Source organism: Eumetopias jubatus, unplaced genomic scaffold (assembly GCF_037043125.1).
Source record: "Eumetopias jubatus isolate StellerSeaLion01/CBP00866 unplaced genomic scaffold, mEumJub1_p1.0 scaffold_2, whole genome shotgun sequence".
NCBI classification, from domain to species: domain Eukaryota; kingdom Metazoa; phylum Chordata; class Mammalia; order Carnivora; family Otariidae; genus Eumetopias; species Eumetopias jubatus.
Window position 1 is genome coordinate 69783304 of NW_028274808.1, and position 23053 is coordinate 69806356.

A 23053-nucleotide genomic window follows, 5' to 3' on the forward strand; every position below is an offset into this window, starting at 1 on the left:
CACCCCCTAATTTCTTTTTATGATGAGAATCACAGTGGTTCACTTTATTAGAGAGAGTCACTTACTAAGGTAAAGGACATGGGAGTGTGATATTCTAGGCATTAAAAATGACCAACTCTAAACTTCGAAGGTACAGATGTGCTAAGAACTAAAATATATTGTGGTTTCCGCAGAGTTTTAATTGTATAAAGCTAAGTGTCCCCTTTCTTATAAATGAAATTCAAATGTCTGACTTACTATACACATGTTCATGCTTTGTCACTAGGAGAAATTATTTTCAGTATTATTGATGCTATAATGCAAGGGATTATCTTATTTAGAGAGGTGTCAGAAGAATAACCAAATTATTTTGTGACATATACTTTTATTCTTCTAAGTACTACTTACCATACATGAGCAAATTGGCCAGAAAAGCTGGTATTTACTGGGCACCTATGTTTAGATATATAGAGACAGGGGAGGTGATATAAAAATGTTTACAGATTTGCTTCTGTATCAAAGAATATAGAGATTTTTGCAGAGAAAATGATATAGATGAAATGGCTAAACTATGCCAAGAAAATATGTTTATTAAGGAAGGATTTGGGCTATCTTACTGGTTTGAGGAGGTTTGACTTATATATTTTTATTCAGTTATTTTATTATACAACTTAAATTCATGACTTCATTTTTAAATAAGTCATCACAGTTGGAGAGGGCACAAAGAACATTTTTATGCAAATATAGCAAAACAATACTTCACTTTCTTAAATAGCAAATGGTCATGTCAACCTGTCAAACTTGATATCTAGAAGCAGAATTGTCACCTCATGCCCTGACAGTTTGCCCCCTTGACTTACCTGTTTCTACTCTGCCATAATATTACTATTTTAAAAATCTGTCAGGTCAGAAATTTTTGAGTCATCTTTGAATCTTCCTTTGCTTTGTGCCTCATATTCGAGTAGCACTAAACTTGGACAGCTCCTCAAAACCACTCCAATTATGTTTCCCTTTTCATCCCTCCTAATGCTATCCTGATCAAAATCTTATCAGTATAGGTCCAGATGTTGTAAGAGACTTCTAGCTGATCTCCTGTCTCTATCTCCCTCAACTGCAACTTACCGTGTAAACCATTGCTGAGTTTATTTTTCCTACTTTCCTTTAAATTGTTTTAATTGCTTCTTGCAAAAATAAAAAAAATAAAACTCTGAAAGCTTCCATTTGATTGGAAAATATTTTTTCTAATTTTAATTTTTTTTAAAGATTTTATTTATTCATTTGAGAGAGAGAGAGAATTAGTGGGGGGGGAGGGGCACAGGGAGAGGTCAAAGCAGACTCCCCACTGAGCAGGGAGCTAGCCGCTGGCCCGATTCCAGGACCCAGACATCATGACCTGAGCCAAACGCAGATGCTTAACTATCTGAGCCACCCAGGTACCCCTGGAAATAAATTTTAAATGCCTTAGTGCATTAGGGTTGCCTGGGTGGCTCAATCGGTTAAGCGTCTGCTTTCAGCTCAGGTCATGATCCCAGGGTCCTGGGATTGAGTCCCGCTTCAGACTCCTTGCTCGACGGGGAGCCTGCTTCTCCCTCTCCCTCTGCCTGCTTCTCCCTCTCCCTCTGCCTGCCGCTCCTCCTGCTTGTGCACACTCTCTCTCTGACAAATAAATAAATAAAATCTTCAAAAAAAAAAAGCCTTAATGCATTAAATTTTTTGTATGAAAAAACTTAAACATACACAAAAGTAAATGAACCCTCAGGTACCTGTCATCCAAATTCAACAATTAATAAACTCATGATCAGGCTTGTTTTATCTCTATGCCAGTCTACTCCCTATGCCCACATTAATTTGGAGCAAATCCCAGACATCATATTCTTTCATCCATAAATATTTCAGTATCACTAGAAAATAAAACATAAGCATATAACTATTATAACACCCAAAAGAACAATTAGCAATAATTCCAGTAACATATTCAGTAACTGGTCTAATTTTTAATTGTCTTATAAATGTTTTATTTACTTATTTGTTTGCTTGCTTATTTATTATTTCAGTTTGTTTATTTGAACCAGGATGCAAATAAAGCCTGCACTTTGTGATCAGTTGATATGTCTTTTAATCTATAGACTCCACATCCACCTCTTCCTTTTTTTTCCTTACCAGTTTACTTATTGAAGAAAGCATTTGCCTTGTTCTCTAGAGTTCTAGATTCTGGAATTTGCTGGTTGTACTTCCACGATGTCTTTATTTGTCTTCCTGTCACCTGTATTCCATAGACATTGGTGTGGAGTTTAGAGACTTGATCAGATTTAGATTTAACTTGTTTTTGCAAGACTTCTACATAGATGGTTGTATATTCTACTAGGAGAGATAATGTCTGGTTGGTTTTTCTTTTTTGTGACAGTAGTAGCTATGGATGCTCAGTGTTGATCCGTTAATTCACTAGACATTGAGAAATGGGGATATTCTAGTTCTCTCATCACGTCTTCATTTATTAGTTGGAATACTTCTCTAAGGTATAATTTCCCTTCATCTCTTACCTGGTTCTCTAGTGGTAGAGTTGATATAATACCTGGTTGTCTAGTGGTACAATTTATATACAAAAATGTAGGGGCGCCTGGGTGGCTCAGTTAAGCATCTGCCTTCAGCCCAGGTCATGATCCCAGGGTCCTGGAGTCAAACCCTGCTTCGGGCTCCCTGCTTCTCCCTCTCCCTCTGCCTGCAGCTCTCCCTGCTTGTGCTCTCTCTCTCTGTCAAATAAATAAATAAAATAAAATAAAAAAACCCAAAAATGTTAGCATTTCTTTTTCTTTCTTTCTTTTTTCTTTAAGATTTTATTTATTCATTTGACAGAGAGAGAGAGAGAGCACAAGTATGCAAAGTGGCAGGGAGAGGGAGAGGGAGAAGCCGGCTCTCCACCGAGCAGGGAGCTGGACACGGGGCTCGATCCTAGGACCCCGGGATCATGACCTGAGCCAAAGGCAACCACTTAACCGACTGAGCCACCCAGGCGCCCCTTGTTTACATTTCTTTTAAGAAACACCATGAACTGACCTTTTTTTTTTTTTTTTAATTGCAAAAGTTTATTGTCTAAGAAATGTTTATGGCACTCCAGGTTGACAAGCACACAGAAAGACAATATGCGTAATTACATTAAAATCCAAAATTGAGGCAAAAAGAAATGAACTGACCTTCTAACTTCCTTTCCATTCTTATCTGCTCATCTGCCATGATCTCTTGTAGTACTTCTGTACTGTAGGCTGAGAACCCTGTAGTTAGCAAACACGTAAGGAGGTATGTGTTTGTTAACTGCAGGGTTGTGTGGGCCTCTGTGTGTGTGTTTTTGTGTGTGTGTGCACGCGTGTGTGTTGCGGTTTGGTTTACACACTGTCTATTGGACCCCCCCGTCCCCACTTTGCCCATGCTTTACTCACCACTGCTTCTACTCTCCCATCTAATGTACAGTCTGGCCCTCAAACTCCAATCAAATCCTTTCTCTACAAAGTCTTCTAGAACTAACTCAATCATATTAAGCTCCCTTTTTCCCCTGAATTTCTAACATCTTTTTAAAAAATGTTCACAAGTTTTCAGTACGTTAAAATCATAGGGGAACAACACAGAATTGTATTGATGTAAAACAGAGGTAAAACAATAGTATTGTTTGTTGTAAAGCTGGATTCATAGCCCAGCTTCTTCAATAGTCAGCTCTGTAATCTAGGGCAAGTTTGTAATCTCTGAGCTTTGATTCATTTATTACTTAAATGGAGAATGATCTTACTTCACTTGGAGACTGATGTGAAATGAAATGCTTATCACATGAAATGCTTATCATGATACCTGGCTGCCTACGGTCTGAATGTTTGTGTCTCACCAAAATTCATACATTGAATCTTAGCCCCCAAGGTGGGGTATTGGGGGGTCGCTTTGGGAGGTGACTGGGACATGAGGGCAGAGTTCTTATGAGTGGGATTAGTACCCTTGGAAAAGAGGCCTGACAGAGTTCCCTAGTCTCTTCTACCAGATCAGGACGGAGTGAGATATTGGCAGTTTGCAATCAGGAAGAGGGTCTTTACCCAAACAGACTGTGCTGGCACCCTGATCTCACACTTCCAGCCTCCAGAACTGTGAGGAATAAATGTTTATAAATTACCCAGTCTGTGGTATTTTGTTATAGCAGCGCAAATGGACTAAGGCATTGGCAGATAGAAAGTACTCAATAGATCAGCACAGATATCATCTAGAATCACCCTATTTATACGAATTTGAACATAGCTGTGATTTCCTGAATCTCCAAATACTGCAGGTCCTTTGTGTAGTAGGGCTCATGTCTGTTTTTCTGTGAATTTTCTGCAGTAAAGAGCTGCTCATTATAGCATTTGATGCTATGTAGGAAACCATGAGATCATATAAGGTTGTTTCCATGGACCTGCCATTCAGGTCAAATTGGGATAAAAGGGTTGTCATTTTTGCAGAAATGAGGGAATTTCAGAGAACACATTCTTACATGTTTGTTAACTGCAGGGTTCTCAGCCTACAGAATATGGGAAGCTAGTTGGGATTATATTCTGAGGTTCTGTTCCTCAAGGTCTCTAGTCCCTTTGTTGAAACATAAAACAACAAAAACAGCACCCCCCCTGCCAAAACTCAAAGAACAAAGACTAACATAACAAATACCATGTTTCTACCTTCTAGGATTATCCTGTCAGCCTTTTTTTTTTTTTTTTGCATGCTTGCTTTTATAATTTACTTTAGAAATATCAACACATTAAAAATAAGTTAAACTCCCCTTTGACCATCTCTTCAAGTTCCCTTCCTGCTCTGTCTCTAAATAGATGATCACTGTCATGAGATTAGTATGCATTCTTTCAGCCAATTTTAAAGTAATTTTAGGGGGCGCCTGGGTGGCTCAGTTATTAAGCGTCTGCCTTCGGCTCAGGTCATGATCCCAGGGTCCTGGGATCGAGCCCCACTTCGGGCTCCCTGCTCCGCAGGAAGCCTGCTTCTCCCTCTCCCACTCCCCCTGCTTGTGTTCCCTCTCTCACTGTGTCTCTCTCTGTCAAATAAATAAAATCTTTAAAAAAATAATTTTATATGCATAATAAGTGGGTATTTGTGTGTTTTAAAAAACTTATGTACTTTAAGTGCCTTTGGCCATATGTTATTCCTGTCCTTTTAGCAATTAGAGAGAAGCAGGGTTTTAGGCAGCCTGTGGTTTTATGATGCCAGAAAAAGGAATGTTGTGGGAGGTGGCTATCAGGGAGTTTCTGTTACTGAGAACATAGGTCTTACAAGGCAGCAGCTAAGAAAGTTTGCTTAGATCGAAACAGCATCTTAATATAACAAACACCTTAGGGCATTTATTTATTGCTTCTGGCCACTTTGACATATGAAAGGCTTTGCTTGGCCTCGTAGGTGTTTTATTTAGATAGTTTACTTTATAGGCATTGTTCTTTTTCCTGTTCTCATAGCTTAGTACTTTTTATTTTACTTTATAAACAAAATTCAGGACTTATAAACATACAGGACACTGCTCATGAATTCATTTAAATTGAACAAACTTGAATTGGGGAATTTCTGTGTTCTCTTTAGACAATTCCTAGTCAATCTGTGAGACTTGGTCATCATTTGAGATTTTGTAACTTGGCTTTGAGTCTGACACAATGTCATTTCTATGCCTGGGAACTATTGTACTCTTGTTTCTCAGTGTGATTCCTTTCCAGATGTCCTCTTGGTTAATCCACACAGCCAATTCCCCTTTGACTATTCATGGAATACATCCCATTGACATATGCTGGCTCCTTCAGAATCCTCTCTTCCAAAGAGAGTCTGATGTAGGAAGTCTGTGAAACCCCTCTTCCCTGAAGGAACTGACCCGCTAGATTGTACCTGCCCCCTTAACAGTTAGGCCTTCTCAAAACCTTGGGGAGATTAGGAAACCAACAGTAGAATTATATTGGCCTGTATTTCAAAAGGCAAATAGTTTCACTTTTTATGGCCTTTAAGTGGAATGTACGTCTGCTGCTAAAAATTTTCTACAAGAATATGACAGGATTGAGAAAGTAAACACAAAGGCACTGGCCTGTGAGTCTCTGTTTTGGGCTTTGACATCATTGCTCTAGTGGAGGCCTGACTTTTAGAGACTACATTCTCTTACTTCACAGCATTGAAGCTATTTATTTGAGTTTTCATGGAGGCAACATTGAAGAAAAACAGTTGTCTACCCATACTGACCCTGGTTTATCACAGAGGCATGGCTTTTTGGCCTTTACAACAAGAATGTGTTTCTCTGGATCCTGGCCCACTTCTCGTTAAGACTTCCCTGTGTCTCCTCCTGTTAAGGAGCAGACAAGTTCTTCAGATGTCTGTTTCCAACTTAAAAGCTTTTAGAATTTTATATATTCTTTCCACCTACTGTCTAGCATTTATTCTCAGAGATTCCTGGCATTGATTATACTAAAGCCTAATTTGCATAAAACGTGGACTAGGAAATTGGTTCACATAGTCTTTGCTCTTTTATCAGTCTGAATCAGAGGGAAAAAGTCTGGTCAAATAAGTTATATTCATGAACTTCATATTGCTAAGTGACAACCAACTGAACATCCCTGGGTCAATTCTAATTTAATTATTAGTCAAAAGCACAGCGTATGTTAATGATATGCCGTTTTTGCTTATTTCAACACTTGCCGTGGAATTTATAAACTGTGCTGAAATTGAGTAGTGCATAGTCACTATATCTCAGTCCTAAATCTTGTTGTATACATAGCTGGGCTGGAGAGATCGGGGATTTGAGCAAGCCTGTGTGATTCCCTAACAACCTTTTGATATTTAATGCATCGTTTGAGTTAGCTGTGGGATTGGCTTCCCCACTAATCCTATGCTGTTGAACCACAGACAGTTTGAAACCAACCTTAACTGCTGTGTTCCAGGAAAATAGGAGGTGTAAGCATCAGACCTGGATAAACCCACCAGGAAGCAAATACAAAACCATGGAAAACTTAATACAATAGTATTTTCATAGGAACACCTGAGAGGGCAGGCAGATATTCATCTGGCCTCAATATAGATATTTTTTGATATAATCATTTTTAAAAGATTTATCTTATAAATAATTTTGCCCGATAAAGTAGACTCAGAGAGGGTTAAGTGAGAGGTGTTCATAAAGGTTCTTTTGGTTCCACGCTCTTGCCAACCATATTCAAGTTGTTGTTTAATGGACATAGATAACTAAGAGAAAAATGGAGCTTCAAAAAGTTATTACTGAATGGGATTCTTTGGGGCAATGGCTTTTTTGTGGCCAACACTATTTCCATAATAATGTTAAACCAGTTTTTGCTTTTTTCACTGTGTTGATGTTTGCAGTAGTGGGTAAATCTGTCGGCGCTTTAGCATGAATCAGAGCTGGCACCAAATTATACCAACACCTGTCCTACTCTGCATTGCCTCTGTGCTCACGTGAAAACTACGTGCAGAAAATGCCTGATTCACTTAAGAATGTCCTTGACGAAGCAGTAAAACTATGAATTTTCTTAAATCTCTACCCGTAAGCATGCACCTTTTAAGGGTTCTGTTTGAGGGGCCCCTCAGTGGTGCAGTCGGTTAAGCGTACGACTCTCGGTTTCGGATCAGGTCATGATCTCAGGGTTGTGAGATCGAGCTCTGTGTCGGGCTCTGAGCTTGGCGCGGAGTCTGCTTGAGATTCTCTCTCCCTCTCCCTCTGCTCCTCCTGCTCATGCTTGCTCTCAAATAAATAAATCTTAAAAAAAATGAACATAAAAATTCTGTGTGTTAACACAGGAAGCATGCCTAAGGCACTTCTAACGCCTCCCACTGTGTGGTATAGTGGCCTGGAGGAAAACTACTTAGGCGGTTGTTTGAATTGTGAGCTGAACTAGCTGCTTTTTTCATTAAACCTCATTTTTACTTGAAAGAACAGTTCCATTTCTCTTATTATTTTGTTGGAAAATACAGCAATTTCTTTCAAAAATAGGGTAACATGTAATGGATGTGTCAGTGTTATTTTTAAATAAATTAATCCATAAATAGTGAATTTTTTCAAGTTTAATTTCTATATGGTAAATAGCCCACCTAAATTAATCCTTTTTGGTGTCTTCAATAACTCTTTGTGTCAGAGGTACTTAAAAAAGGTTTGAGAAGCAGGGCCTAGGGTAATTTTTCTGGAAAACAAAACAGAACAAACTCCCCTTTGTCTGTATAGTAGCTCATAACCTCAAAGGTATTATATCTCTGTGATTGTAAGATTCTGTGATTTTGATTTTAAGATTCTGAGCTTCTTACAAGAAAATGGATAGAAGAAAACATGGAGGTCTGGCCTAATGAGAGGTCTTTTGGCAGTTAGCTCTCTGTATCAGATAAGCTTGGGTAGGTGAGCTGAGTGAAGCTGGCATTCATTCCTTCATTTTTTCAACAAAAATTTTTGAGTATGTGCACTATGCAAAATATGCTGCCGATCCATGTGGACGATGCACAGTGAATCATACTTAGAAACATCAGACTGTGATCTCCATGAAAACAAAAAGCTTGTCTTTTCTACCCTGGGAAGCAGTGTCGCGAGTCAGGCAGAAGTTGGTAGAAATTCACATCATACACTAGTTTTGTCTCTGTGGGCAAGTTACTTACCATCTTTGAGTTTTTTCCTTATTTGTAATGTGAGAAAAGATGATGTGTGTCCCTTTGGGTTATTTTGATAATTAGAAACTTTATGATGTAAAGTGAAGTAGCAGTATCCTGGGATTTTTTTATCCAAGATGCATAAAGTGCTTTACTTTATAGCTACTTGCTAACCCAAAGAGCATAAAAACAAATCTGTCTTCAAATAGGAACTTCTATAAGTACATAAGTACATGCAGCAGTAATCTTTGAAAAAGGTTGAAAATTGAACTTTATGTTAGTTGTTTTTCCAGTTCAATTGAAGTGTACTTGACAAATAGAACTGTATATACTTAAAGCGTACAGTGTGATGGTGTGATGTTTGTATACATGTGAAATATTTACCACAATCAAGGTAATTAACACGTTTATCCCCTCACATAGTTGACTTTTGTATGTGTGTGAGAGAGAAAGCTTAAGATCTTTTCTGCAAATTTCAAATATACAATATTAACTATAGTCTGATCCTTAGAACTTACTCATCTTACAACTAAAAGCTTGTACCCTTTGACCAACATCTCTTCATTTCCCCACTTCCCAGCCCCTAGCAACCACCATTCTACTCCCGAGCAGTACTTATTTTTCAATAACCAGAGAATAATCAATGTGTCAGAATTAATTAGCTTTTTATAAAGAGAACCAATTTCCATTGAAAGATATGAGTTTAAATAGCTTTTGGATATGTTATATTAGATTGTGTTAATCATGATTGAAGAAAGAAATATTCAGTGACACTTGTTAAAGACGGTCAAGAAGACTTTATTCATGATGATGGTTGTAGGGATAGGAAACACTGTAATGGGAATTTCCAGTGGGGGAGAGAGATTGGGCTCCACCCTGAATACAGCCATGGGGTCAGCGGATGGCAAATTATGAAGAGGAGGAGCCAGGGGTAGGAGGAGTTCTGGTTTAACTGGCCTAACCAGATTCTTGCTGAAGACAGAGGAAGGCAATCAGACATAGCCCTGGGGGCCAGTGGAAGATGAGGAACCCATTAGATACCCACAGTGATCAGATATCAATGGTAGGGGGTTCTGGTTAAACTAACTTACGGGGCTCTTGCTGACACTGGGTTATATATGGGAGTGCACAAATGGGCCTAAGAGAAATGTTCAGGAGCCTGATGAAAGTGACTTAAGCAAAGAATCGTTGTCACTGTAATCAGAATTGTGTTTTCTGCATAGTCATTTAGGTTATCTTATTTTTGCCAATTTCCTCGTAATAAAATACTACATTATAGGGGAAAATAAAATTGATAGAAATTTCATGAGAATACCAAAAATTAATACAGTCAGGTCAGGCAAAGAATGTTTTCAGTGACAGTGTTCCCTCAGATATAAGTGTGTGTGATCTTAAGCTTGTTTACAACTCTATTTAATGTTAAATTGTTAAAAATGGTGTTTCATTTCCTCAGAAGAAGACACTTTTTAAACATTTTACTTATGTTATTCTTGTTTTAATTTTCTTTGTTTAATATAAACCCATTCCATAAATCAGAACATGACCAAATGTAAAAATTATTGTTTCTCTTTGTCTGAGTGTTCTTTATAAATCTTTACAGTAAAGCGGGTGTGCCTTTGGCAGAGGCTATTTCCATGCAGCTCTGCTTGTGCAAATTACAGAATGTGGATTTTCTTTCTCTAAAAATGGATTATCACTTGCCTGCTGACTCTCTTTAGAGTCTTTCTGGGACAGAATGATGTTTGACTTCTGGTACTTACTCAGAGTTACAGTACATGGATTCTAAACATTGCATCTTTAGAAATAGATCCAAGTATATCATAGCACTAAACATGTTTTTATTTCTGCATAAATAAATACTGTTCTATCTTTACTTATGATTCAGTAACAGGGAAGAAACTAGAGTTTCTGCATTGAATTGGCTCATAATGATAGATAGTTTTAAATGTGGAATTCTAGAGATTAGGTAGTGTAGAGCAATGATTGCTATTTCTAGAGGCAGAGACAAAAGCAAGCCTATGGCCACTGTTACGCTTATATATTGCGAACTATTTTTACTTTTCTCATCATTCATCAGATGTTCTGCTAGTCACATTTACATGTGTAGTAGTTTAATGGGCACCTGTTGCCATGGCAGCACAGAAAAAAATGAAATCTATTATTTTACGAGGTGAGAGCTCCCAAGTGATACAGGTACAGGCTGGTGAGAGCACTTTTGCTTTTGCTTGTGTATAGCTCCCAAGGTAGGACACTAAGTCTGTATTAACAAGTACCATGGGGACTGTGGGATTTGTTTGAGGTTGCTCTTCTCTATGATCTGGTCTACCTTCACACATTCATTAGACTACAGGGATCCATCTAGTTTCACTGGTAACATGGTAACCATACACTAGTTCACGTCAAGACACATTCACATAGAAGGGTTTTCCAATGTGAGTTATTAGCTGATAAATAAGTAAATCTATATGTTTTTGTATTTCTCTGTACCTAGGGTGGGGCTGATAATGGTAGCAATCCTCACTGTCTTTTTGCCTTTTTGAAATAAGATAATTGCTGAAAATGAGACAATGAGACTTTTTTTTTCCCATGCATTTTCTAAAAACAAATGAGATGTCCAGTGAGATAACTGGGAGTCAAAGGAATCTTCCAGAAAACTGCTAATTATAGAAGAGGATGCCCTATTGCTATTTCTGTCCCACCTGCTTGTTATGTATTTATCAAATGCCTATTGCCTGCAAGGCGTTATGGCAGACTCTCTGTGGGATATAAAAGATCATGGTCCGTGGTTAGTGAGATTAAACCCACATAAAGGAGCCAACCAAGAGAAAATGACAAGCACAGGCAGTTCCATTTTTTGCTCCCTTCCCATTTTTTTTTTTCCACTCCATTCACTGGATGCTACCTTAAAAAGACCCATGTCTTCCTATGCCACCATTATTTTGTATTTGATTCTTCCCAGTAGAAAACAGGGTTTTGAAGGAGTTTTGTAAATAGCCAAACGCACAGTGAATACCAACTCTCAGCAATTTTTTTTTTATAATACACATTTATCAAGTGCCTACTATGTGCCAGATATTGGCTGAGGTACTATGGTAAATTGTTAAATTCCACTTATTACGTGTTTTATTGCATTATTTCAACTTTCTCTCTAAAAGTATGGATTTCCTTGTAAAGTTGCAATTTTTAAGTAGGTAAAAACAAATAGCTTGAAAAGAGATGGTGAGGCTCTTTGAGGAAGACGCGGTGGCAGCTACAGCGGAGGTTTGGACGCCCCGCTCCTGCTCCTGACTCACTACTGTTCGCTCTCACTGAGGAACAAGTCGGTCAGGAAGCCGCGCCATGGCTTTTAAAGACACTGGGAAAACACCCGTGGAACCGGAGGTGGCGATTCACCAAATTAGAATTGCTCTCACCAGCCGCAACGTAAAATCTTTGGAAAAGGTATGTGCTGACTGGATCAGAGGCGCAAAGGAAAAGAATCTCAAAGTGGAAGGACCAGTTCGGATGCCTACCAAGACTCTGAGAATCACTACAAGAAAAACTCCTTGTGGTGAAGGTTCTAAGACCTGGGATCGTTTTCAGATGAGGATCCACAAGTGACTCATTGATTTGCACAGTCCTTCTGAGATTGTTAAGCAGATTACTTCCATCAGTATTGAGCCAGGAGTTGAGGTTGAAGTCACCATTGCAGATGCTTAAATCAACCTTTTTAATAAATTGATTATCAGTTGTTAAAAAAAAAAAAGAAAAGAGATGGTGAGATCTTAAGATATTGATTCACCAACCAGAAACGCACACATACATACACACATACGCTCACTGAGCCCCTTAAAGAGGTGTACAAAAACTGCGGTAGGAACACCTACAGGCTTATGTAATTTAACTAAAAGTTGAATGAGAAAAATATTTGGATCGGGGGAATTTCTAATCTGTGTGAGGAAGGACATCTTTGTTTTATTCTCTCTTCAGCTTCCAAGTATGCTCTGTCTTGGTTCCCTTCAGTTTTCGTTCTTTTAACATTTCCCCCTAATGCCCTGCTCTCTTGCCTTTGACCTTCCTTCCAGCAATACATGAGAAAATGATAGAAACTTGAAGGCACATCAGAAATTTGGCTTTTTTTTGTAGGCACAATACTCTTATCCACCTTTTGCTCTGCTACCTGCCTTCATGTTCCCCTAACGCTCGACAGTGCTGTCTCGCATTGTCCTACTCAAAGTGTGACTCCAGGACCCTGCCAATTTACTAGTCCATGATAAGTACAAAAATTGCAAATAAGCACTTAGAAACTTTGATAGCAGTTTGGTAGAGGAATTTCATCTGTTGATTCTAACAAATATTTGGCTGGTATTTTGTATTTTTTAAAATCTTATTTCTCTAGTAATTAATTATTATTATTATTATTAATCATTTAAAAAACACACTCCATATGGATTGTGGGGCTGAGGGAGAGAAAAAACAAAGCCACCTGATCTTTCACTACAGACAGTCTGAGAAGCGCTGGTCTAATGTACCCTCAGTTCTTCTAAAGATGTCTTTTGATTTCCTACCTTCATTCCTTTGCCTATTTTTTAGCTAATACTTCCTGTCTCTCAAAACACAACCGTAATATCCTCTCTTTCATGCATTTTTTAAAAAGATTTTATTTATTTATTCATGACAGACAGAGAGAGAGAGAGAGAGAGAGAAGCAGAGGGAGAAGCAGGCTCCCAAGGAGCAGGGAGCCCGATGCGGGACTCGATCCCAGGACCCTGGGATCATGACCTGAGCCAAAGGCAGACGCTTAACCATCTGAGCCACCCAGGCGCCCTCCTTCATGCATTTTTACCTGAACTCCTACAGTACAGTTTTTTGTATTTCTGATGAAACCTTATAACGAGCATTTATTGAATGTAGTGATATTTAGTATTCTATACAAATGCACTTGCATTTTTTTTTTTTTTTTTTGCACTATCACCTTGGCTATGCACAAGAGATACAATCAGGATGGAAAAGGGCATGAATATCTGGGTTAAAATCCTGAGTTCTGTCATTTATGAAGTGAGGGACCTTGGGTTAGCCAACCAGTCTCCTTGTGCCTCACTTGCTTCACTTATCAAACAGGACCATTGGTAGCGCTTATCCCTTCAGGTTGCTGTGAGCATTAAATGCAACAATACGTGTAAAGCATTAAGTGTACAGTTCCTGGCATATACTAAACAGTTGCTAAGTGACTGCTCTTATGTTTTTCATTAATATTAGCAGCACTTTTAGAATATTTTTTTCTTGCTTTTGTTCAGACATTGCTTGAAATTAGTCATTTAGTCCCATTGACGCCATTGCTTTGATAGACCCACTTTTTGAAGACACAGCTAGAATGGGTGGTGTGCAAAAGGGTGGAAAGTCATTGGATTTCTCTAGATTCCTATGGGGCTTTGGAGAGCTGGTCAGTGCAGCAGAGGCATCCTTGTTTAGGCTCTGTAAACATAACTGAGTCACTCAAAAGATACTTTTTTCATGCAGGCAAAAGTAACACCCCCACAAGGAAAGTGGAATTAAAAAAAGGAACTTTAGAAGAAGGCAGTATATCTAAAAATATTCCCACCAACAACAAAAAAATTGGCTGGAACACCTGGATTTTTCTGAGTATAATTTTAGTTAGGTAAACATGGAAAAGATATATTTTCCTAAAGAGGAAAGAGCAATTTTACAGAAAATGATGGTTGGTAGTAATCTTCAGATTCAGAAGATTGATTCTGTAAAAGATTTTCCTTGTTTTAAAGAGTGAAAGGTTGTGAATTTGAACAAGTTGCATTAATGATCATCAATACTCACGATCGCTTAACTGATGAGATTTACCCCCAATGAATCTTCTTTGTAGGATAATTATCTAAAGACATAGACTAGTGAATGTGAACTACAGTGCTTAATTATGTGGTAGTTAAATGAAATGATTGTTTTAATGTGTGCGCCAAAGAAATATACTGAAACCATATTATGGATTCATAACTATCTAGGATATGCTTTATTAGGCTTTAAAAAAAATAGGTAGACTCTCTTGGAAGTAAGCAGAAATATATTCAATATATAACTAAATTAAATGCCCAGCAACATGGCACTGAATTTAAGGGAGTGGATTTTGGTTTTGTGGTCAAATTATTTTTGGTATAGTGAATGTGAATTCAAAAGGAAGACTATAAACAAAATTCTGAGAAGAGCTAGGGAACAAGATTTAAGAGCTACTTAAGCCCTTGCTAGACAAGGGCAATAATACAAAGACATAATTTACTCTACTTAGAGGATAAGAAAAACGAAGTGAAACCCAGATTATTTGAGGCCTTACAGTCTGATTCTATATTTGTAGGTGTGCACACTCACACCCGCACACACACTCAACATGTATTAACATACCCACCAACTTCACAGTTGGTCCAAATAAAAGGTGGGGGGTGAACATTTTCTGGACAAGGAGTTGAGCTGAACACACACCCATTTTTAATAATAAGGTCTGTTAGACTTGAATGGCACAACAACAGCCTGTTAGGGAAGTGGTGAAATCATCACAGACTGTTGAGTGATTCAAAATTAGATCAGACAAAGCACTTTAAAAATACACTGTAGGAAACAATCTAATGCTGGGAAGGCAATAAAAAAATGACCTAAATCGGTCTTTTCCACCTCTAACTTTTAACGTTCTCCTCTAGTTTAAAAATAGAAAAGTATAATATTTATAGGAGTACTGAAAGTTGGGGTCTAAACTCTAAAGTGCTTATTATTTAACATTAATATATTTGACTCATGGCTTTGTAGTAGAAACAACAGAAATGTAGCTATAAGTTTTAGTCCTTTCTTCACTGGTATGAAATCAACAATGAAGAAAAAGCTCAGGGTTCAGGGCACCATTTATGAAGTGGTTGATAGATTAGTCCTTAAAACTTAAGTTCTGACCATTTTTCCAACATAACAGACCTTGCATATTGTGGTCAAAGTTAAATAGGGTTGTTTTTTTTTTTTTCTATTGTATAATGTCATTATAACTGGTTATAAACATATGATGATGTTGGAGCATGGTATAGAGAATCTTTGGGAATTATTAGCTAATGTTTATAGAAGAGGGGAGATTGGATGAGAAGCAGCTTCTAAAAGGGTTATTTTTCACGTTCTCCCTGACTCTGATCTTAACTTAAATAATTGCCAACCAGATGCAATCTCTTTATGTCACTTGATTTCTCTTATATTCAAAGGCAGTCAAGGTGCTACACAAAACGAATCAAATTGTTTGAAGAGAAAGGACTCAATAATTTTTTCTAATCGTTCTTATTTGTGCTTTTTGTCGTTTAACCTATAGTGATTTGCTTGGGGCACCCTTGCTTACCTTTGGGCAACCCCTGTCCTCATGTCAGACAAAGACACTTTAACCAGAAGTGGGAACTTACTGTTCTCTGCAGTAAGCCTGTGTGACCTTTTTGGATAAATCATTGCTTAGACTTATAGCCCCATGGATCAGCTGCCTGGAACCAATCCTGACAAAGGGCTCCCTTTATCTGTAGGTTGCCGGTAGATCAGCAATGTACCCTCTGTGTTATCCAAATGCTTCTTGGCTCACTGACCACCCCTGTCCCATGTGACTGGTTTTACATAAATATCACAGAAAATTGGCTTAGGCTGACCTCTTTGTAATCTCTGTTTCTCAAAATATGCTATTTGATACAAAGTTCACTTATGTACAGAAAGGTCGTTTGTCCAGTTCTTAAAATTTGCTGTGGTGGTGAGGCAAAATTAAATGACCACTTCATTTTCCTCTGGGAGTAGTGGTGGTGGGAGGTAGTGACCATGGGCAACATTTGCCTTGGTGCCTAGCCCACAGATAGTTGGGAGAAGATGTTCAATAAACATTTGTTGGATGAATGAATGAATGAATGAATGATCATTTCAAAGTAGGCTAAATTTTGGCACTACTCTTTCTGCATTCCTTCTTGAGCAATTGACCTCCTAGAGTGGCTAGCCCCTCTATAAAAACAGGGGAAGAGAAATAATGGGAATTTAGTGCCAAAGGAATAAAAGTGACAGTTTTATGTCCAGCCGTCTTTTGAATCATGAGCGTATGGGAATTTTGGAGACAAATATAGCTGTCTATATCTTAACTTTGCTGCTTACTTATATTCTACCCAGAGCAGATTATTCAACCTCTCTGAGACTCAATTTGTCTTCATTAATATGGACAAATTGCCTTTTGTCTCGGAAGCTTGTTTTGAGGTAAATCATTTCCTATAGTGTATATGTGTGGGTCTCAACAATATAACTGTTTTCATTTTTTTGAGTATCTTCTAGATGCCTGGGTTAGGGTTGGCTGCTGGATAAACATTTTCATTAATCTTCCCACTAACTGTACAAGGTACAGTGCCATAATACCATTCCCATTATATAGGTAATTAAATTGAGAGTTGGTGATATAAAGGAATCTGTACAAGGTCACAGAGATTTGAGTTGAAATTTATCTAATTCCTAAGCTGAAGCTTTAATTGGCCCTGACTGATAAATATTATTTCTTTCCTGCCCAAGAGAAATGGAAATAACACAATTCTCCCTTTCTAATTAATGTTTCCCTCTTCTATAGGATAGAAACCCTATTCCTGTAATAAACCCCACTGAGCCCAATAATTTTGTTCATCCTGCTCACTTATTTAGAATCTAGCTGTTGGCTCCATTTGGGTAGTAGTTTTTGTATCATTATTGGATGTCACATCTTTTCAAAAGATTTGTACTATGTTATTTATTTCAGGTTAGATAGTGTAATTCTAAAGTCCAGAGAGGTTAGGGGATGCAGTAAACTTTTAGAGCCACTGAGATAACTCAGGTTTTCTGTAACCCAACTCGAGGAAGAAAACAAGCTATAGCCTTTAGTTATGTAAAAGTGCAGTGGTTTCTATCTTCTGTCATGAATAGAGTCAGAGATTCTTCTGGCCATGTGTCTACATATGATGTCAGTGGGAACTTTGAATATTAAGGGTGGAGATGTCTAACTTGGATGATCTGACTTTAGAGCTGTTAGAAGCTGGAAATGCTTTTAACCATGGCTGAGTCAGAAGGATATGAACTTTGGACTTATTCTGACAGTTGCCTTTAATTAAATGAGCCTGGCCTTATTAGATTCTGGCAAGTCACCTATTTAGAAAGCACTAATTCTTCAGAAATCTAACTTTCCCAAGTTTTGTTTTTACTCAGCATCTTGGATTTTGTTTTTGCTTTCCATTTTCAGATTTATAATCGCTTAGATACAAATTGCTGTGGATTCCGACCTCGAAAGGAAGATGCCTGTGTACAGAATGGACTGAGGCCAAAATGTGACAACCAAGATTCTGTGGCTCTAGCACACGTTATCCAGCGAAAGCATGACCCAAGGCATTTGGTCTTCATAGACAACAAGGGTTTCTTTGACAGAAGCGAAGATAACTTAAACTTCAAATTGTTAGAAGGCATCAAAGAGTAAGTTTTAAGATGTAGTAAAATCTATGGGACATCCCATTTCTATTAAATAAGTAGTAAGGTTTTGAGAAAACTCAAATGCTATGTGTGACTGATCTAACCCTTGAAAGGAATTGTGGGTGTGGAATCTGGGGATTGGAGGCCCAGAAATGGGAAACAGACCTAAGCAGAATAGGACAAGATTGCAGCCACGGTGTCAAGTGTCACCAACCCATGCAACCTACAAAACTCCCACTACATTTCCTTGGCCCTCACTGTGAAAATCCATGTGGGTAAAGTTGGAAGCATGCAGGGACCTTAGGAATAGGAACTGGCAGAGCAGGGATGAGGACGTGGCAGAAGCTCCATTATCAGGGCAGGGGGCAGGGGGACTAACAGACACACAGATAGTGACATGGCAGGATGTCCAAAGACATAATAAACTCAAGAGACTTTTCTGAATGCGGTGGGAAATTAGAGCTGATCTGCTGATTAGGACACAATATTAAAGGACAGCGGCTGTTTGAATTCAGGTAGGAGGGTTTTTGAGCATTTGGAAATCTTTCCAGTAGACATAGACTAGGGAGAAAAGTATCTTGAGCTTATGTATTTGGAAAAAAGGAAACTAGTACATTTAATAGTGGCAGGAACCCACTACAGAATCTGGACCATTCAACCTTAGCTACAGGGATTGAGGCTGGATTTTAGGCCCCAGTTTATAGCCACTCTTTTTTTTTTTTTTTTTTTTAAAGATTTTATTTATTTATTTGAGAGAGACTGAGAGATAGAGAGCACGAGAGGGAAGAGGGTCAGAGGGAGAAGCAGACTCCCTGCTGAGCAGGGAGCCTGATGTGGGACTCGATCCCGGGACTCCAGGATCATGACCTGAGCCGAAGGCAGTCGCTTAACCAACTGAGCCACCCAGGCGCCCTATAGCCACTCTTCATTGCCTTCCTACCTTAGTCAGAAATCAGAGTGACCAAGACACTGGGGTATGTTTGAGAATTGGAAATAGAGGGGTGCAGTAGTGAAAGAGTTAACCAACTGTGTGAAGCTAAGTGACTGCTGGAGAGCACATGAAGGAGTCTAAAACTGAGAGTAGAAGCCCAATCTTCCAAATCCAAGTCCAATCATTTTTCTGCAGTAACTTGTGTTTGTTCATGCTGTTACTATTACTCTTGGTAACAACACTCTAAAGTATGTTTCATTAGTTCTTCTTAGCACTTCTAATCAGGTAGTGTGGATTTGATGTACTTTCAGGACTAGAGACAATACTGTTCCTATGAGAGTTTCATAAGCCCCAATTTCATGAGTTTTTGCCATATCTTGCCCTGTTAATACTCATTCTTACATCTCTTCATGGATTGAAGGTAGAATATATGACAGATTCTTTTTTTAATGTGACTAAACTAAGGAAATTTTATGTGTAGAAAAATTGACCAAAGGCATCACTTACTGAGTTGATATTTTGGGGTCTTCTTAAATCTAAATTTTCTCTTGGAATTAGGAGTGCCTAAGAATATGGTCCATCTGTTCTATACATTCATATTAATATGAATACTGCTTTATTTATGCTTTCAAAGAAGTTAACTTTAAATGCAATATGAGGAGTAATGAGTGTAAGGTTAAATTGTTTTTGAATAAGTAAGTCACACATTGCAAAGCAAAAATGAAGACATTGCTAGCCCAGGTTTATGCATAGAATATTCCTATTAATCAATGTAATGCACAGACAGGTAATTTTTTGCTTTTCCTTTATGAAAAGGATTAGTCACTAAAGAGATCCATGGGTTTCACAGTTTCATCTCATACATTCTACCACAGCTAAATTAGTTGAAGGGTCATAGAATTTATAAATCATGGATTATTAATATTTCATAGAGCAAAAATGCTTAATTAATACTATGGCCACTAAATTATATAGTACATGTCTTCAGGGAGCTCAGAGCATCTTATCAGCATTATTTAATTCCACCCTCACTCATACTCATTAAACGAGTCCAGCTCTGTGCCCTTTGGTTTTTCTGCAGCATTGGAGCACCTGGGTCCCTTGCATTTATGTCCCCTGAATGCCACCCTTAGCTCATTCCATTGAAATTTGGAAAAGGTGTTTAGGAGGCCTGAAACTTTGGGCAAACTGTATTCCTCGAACAAGGATACGTTCCTGTTTTAGTTGTTAAGGAGCAACTACGTTTACATGAAATTTACTATGCAACCCCAATATTTTTATTGTGCTTTCATCAGTATTTCAGTGAAAGCTGAATGGGCCAAATGAAGATTCAGCAAGACATTCCTTATGAGTTTGAACTTGAAACTTGACAAAATTCTTCAGATAATGTACATGCTAGACCCCTTGTTTTTACTTTCTAAATGAAGAACAAGAAGCACAAATCACTCTCTTAAGGTAGTTCAACAAGGACCCTTCCAAACTGGCCTCAGGTTTTCCAGAGATGGGTCACTGTGGAATGCCTGACTCTAAAACTTGAGTTTTGTTAAATTTATTTGAAAAACACTTTAGTATTCCAATTTAGTAAAATGCTCCCAGATTTTCAGAATTCCTGAAGTATAATCTGAATCAGAAACAATTCTTTATTTAATTGGGCATTATGGAATGATTCCTTTCTCTTTTTACTACCTACATTTTGGATTATTTCACATTAAATTCAGTCACGCGTTTGTCAGCATTTTGCTTCTCATATTTTCTTGTGTAAAACCCCACGTTGATACTTATGAGGATACTATTCCACTTGACAGATTGAAGTGGTTTCTATGGGTGAAATGGAGCTTAAGATTGAGGAAAGTATTTTTGCCAGGCTAACAGAACTCTTTTTAATTCCATGCCTCTCTTTGCCTACAGATAATGACTTTAAGTAAGATGTTAGTATGTCAAGTTCTCAATGGAAAATTCAACATAGAAAATTCAGTTCCCTTGAAACATATCCTTCTAGTATATTATTATTAAGAGAAGTGTCAGCTTGACGGTGACAAAACTGTTTTCATTCTCCAGGTACTACTTGATAGTGTGATTTATGCCAGATTAATGAAGGGCAAAGCAGTTGGGTAAGGCATAATATTTCTAAGCAATTACTAAGAATGAAATATCATTTTATCTTCTCAGGTTTCCCGAATCTGCAGTTTCTGTTTTGAAGAGCCAGCACTTACGGCAGAAACTCCTTCAGTCCTTGTTTCTTGATAAAGTTTATTGGGAAAGTCAAGGAGGTAGACAAGGAATTGAAAAGCTTATTGATGTCATAGAGCAGAGAGCCAAAATCCTTCTTACTTACATCAATGCACATGGGGCCAAAGTATTACCTATGAATGAATAAAAGGATCTTCTGGCTAGAATACTAGATATATTTTGCATTTTTTTGTGTTTGGTTTTAAAATCAAGTACACAAACCTCAAGTCTTTTTAGGAATGAGGCAGTGTAAATGAATATATAAAATAAATGAATTTAACCAAGTGTATATGATGGGTCTGAGCATGATAAGCAGACTTAAAACCTTTTAAAAAACATACTGCTCAAAAAAATACTTGTTCATATTTTTCTCTAACATCAGATCATGTGAGTCTCAACATCTGATTATACAGAATGTTTGCAATTATTATTCCAGCTAGCTTTGTTAAAACATTTGTCATGCCATTTAAGAGAACAGTGTAAACCAGAGGTGCTAACTCCTTCAGCAAAGCATATTTTATGCCATACTGACTGGTCTGACCAAGTTCTGATGGGAAGGGTTCTTGACATTCTTCAGTTGCTGATTGTTAAAACAGAGCCGTCCCAATATGACCCAGAGGCAGTTCTGCATTGGAAAACTGAGGCATGTGATCTGCAAAAACACCAGGGTATACCATAATTCTGCATAGAAATGGTGGGCTATTTGCAAAAGCACCAGTAAATATTCTATTGTATCTATAAATGACCGGCCATCTCTGTGAATCTGAGAAGCAAGAATCACAGTTTCCTCCTTTATGCGTTAGGTAGTTTTGCTTTCTCAATTTTGGTCCAGTTTATGTCCAGTAGCTTAGACATTAAACAATTTTAAGGTATAAGTTACCTATTTGAAACTATACTTATAGAGTGCCTTTTTTTAATGGATGTTCTTTTAACAAATTTTGTCATTTTTACAAAGGATATACTATAGTTTTTGTATATTTTCTTAATAGTGGTTTTCTTCAGGCATCTTCTAATTATATTTAAATTGATTTAAATGATATTGCTCAGATATTGACAATAGAACCAGATATCGAGTGCATTTAAATATATTGTTTAGCTTATTCTAATATGAGAAATATGAACAAAATAAATTAAAACATGACTCTTTTCAATTCTCCTCAATGAAAGCACATGACTAGAACTAAAACAGTGAATTTGGACAATATTAAGCTTCAAATAATTTTCCCCAAACTCCCTCTGCCAACTTTTTGTTTTTTTAAGATTTTATTTATTTATTTGAGAGAGAGAGGATGAGAGAGAGAGCACATGAGAGGGGGGAGGGTCAGAGGGAGAAGCAGCCTCCCTGCTCAGCAGGGAGCCGGATGCAGGACTTGATCCCGGGACTCCAGGATCATGACCTGAGACGAAGGCAGTCGCTTAACCAACTGAACCACCCAGGCGCCCATCCCTCTGCCAACTTCTTAATTAAGCGTAGGACATAGACATACAGTATTCACATGTTGGGTCTTTGTGTCCTGGGAAGATATGCATGTCATCACATATGATAGGTGTTCATACAGAAGTTTCAAATCTCGAACAAGTCATCATTTCCCCCCAACCCCACCTCACCCACTCCTTATTTAAAAGCTGATATACTGACTTCTTTTTTCCCTGAAAGTTGAAAAATATAATTTAAGATGTTGTAATGCATTCTATTCTCTGTTTTCTCAGTTCTGTATGTTATTGCTAAAACATCGCATTTTCTGTGTTCTAATCAAGCGTCACTTAATATCACTGTAAATTAGAACTATTAAAGACATTACAATAAAGACTAGTTTTTTTCTTTTT

General features: G+C 37.8%; 1 protein-coding gene and 1 pseudogene across 2 annotated transcripts in view; both read left to right on the plus strand.

The window, feature by feature from the left end:
- The window catches only part of GASK1B (golgi associated kinase 1B), a 45299-nt gene extending 23925 nt beyond the window's left edge, over positions 1-21374 (plus strand). For both annotated transcript variants that reach the window (XM_028104385.1, XM_028104383.2), the window contains 2 exons: positions 17843-18069; positions 21167-21374. In XM_028104385.1, the coding sequence (XP_027960186.1) occupies positions 17843-18069; positions 21167-21374 (435 nt within the window). The remainder of the gene's footprint in view (positions 1-17842; positions 18070-21166) is intronic.
- LOC114210160 (small ribosomal subunit protein uS10 pseudogene) lies at positions 11947-12349 on the plus strand (annotated as a pseudogene).
- Positions 21375-23053: the final 1679 nt, after the last annotated feature.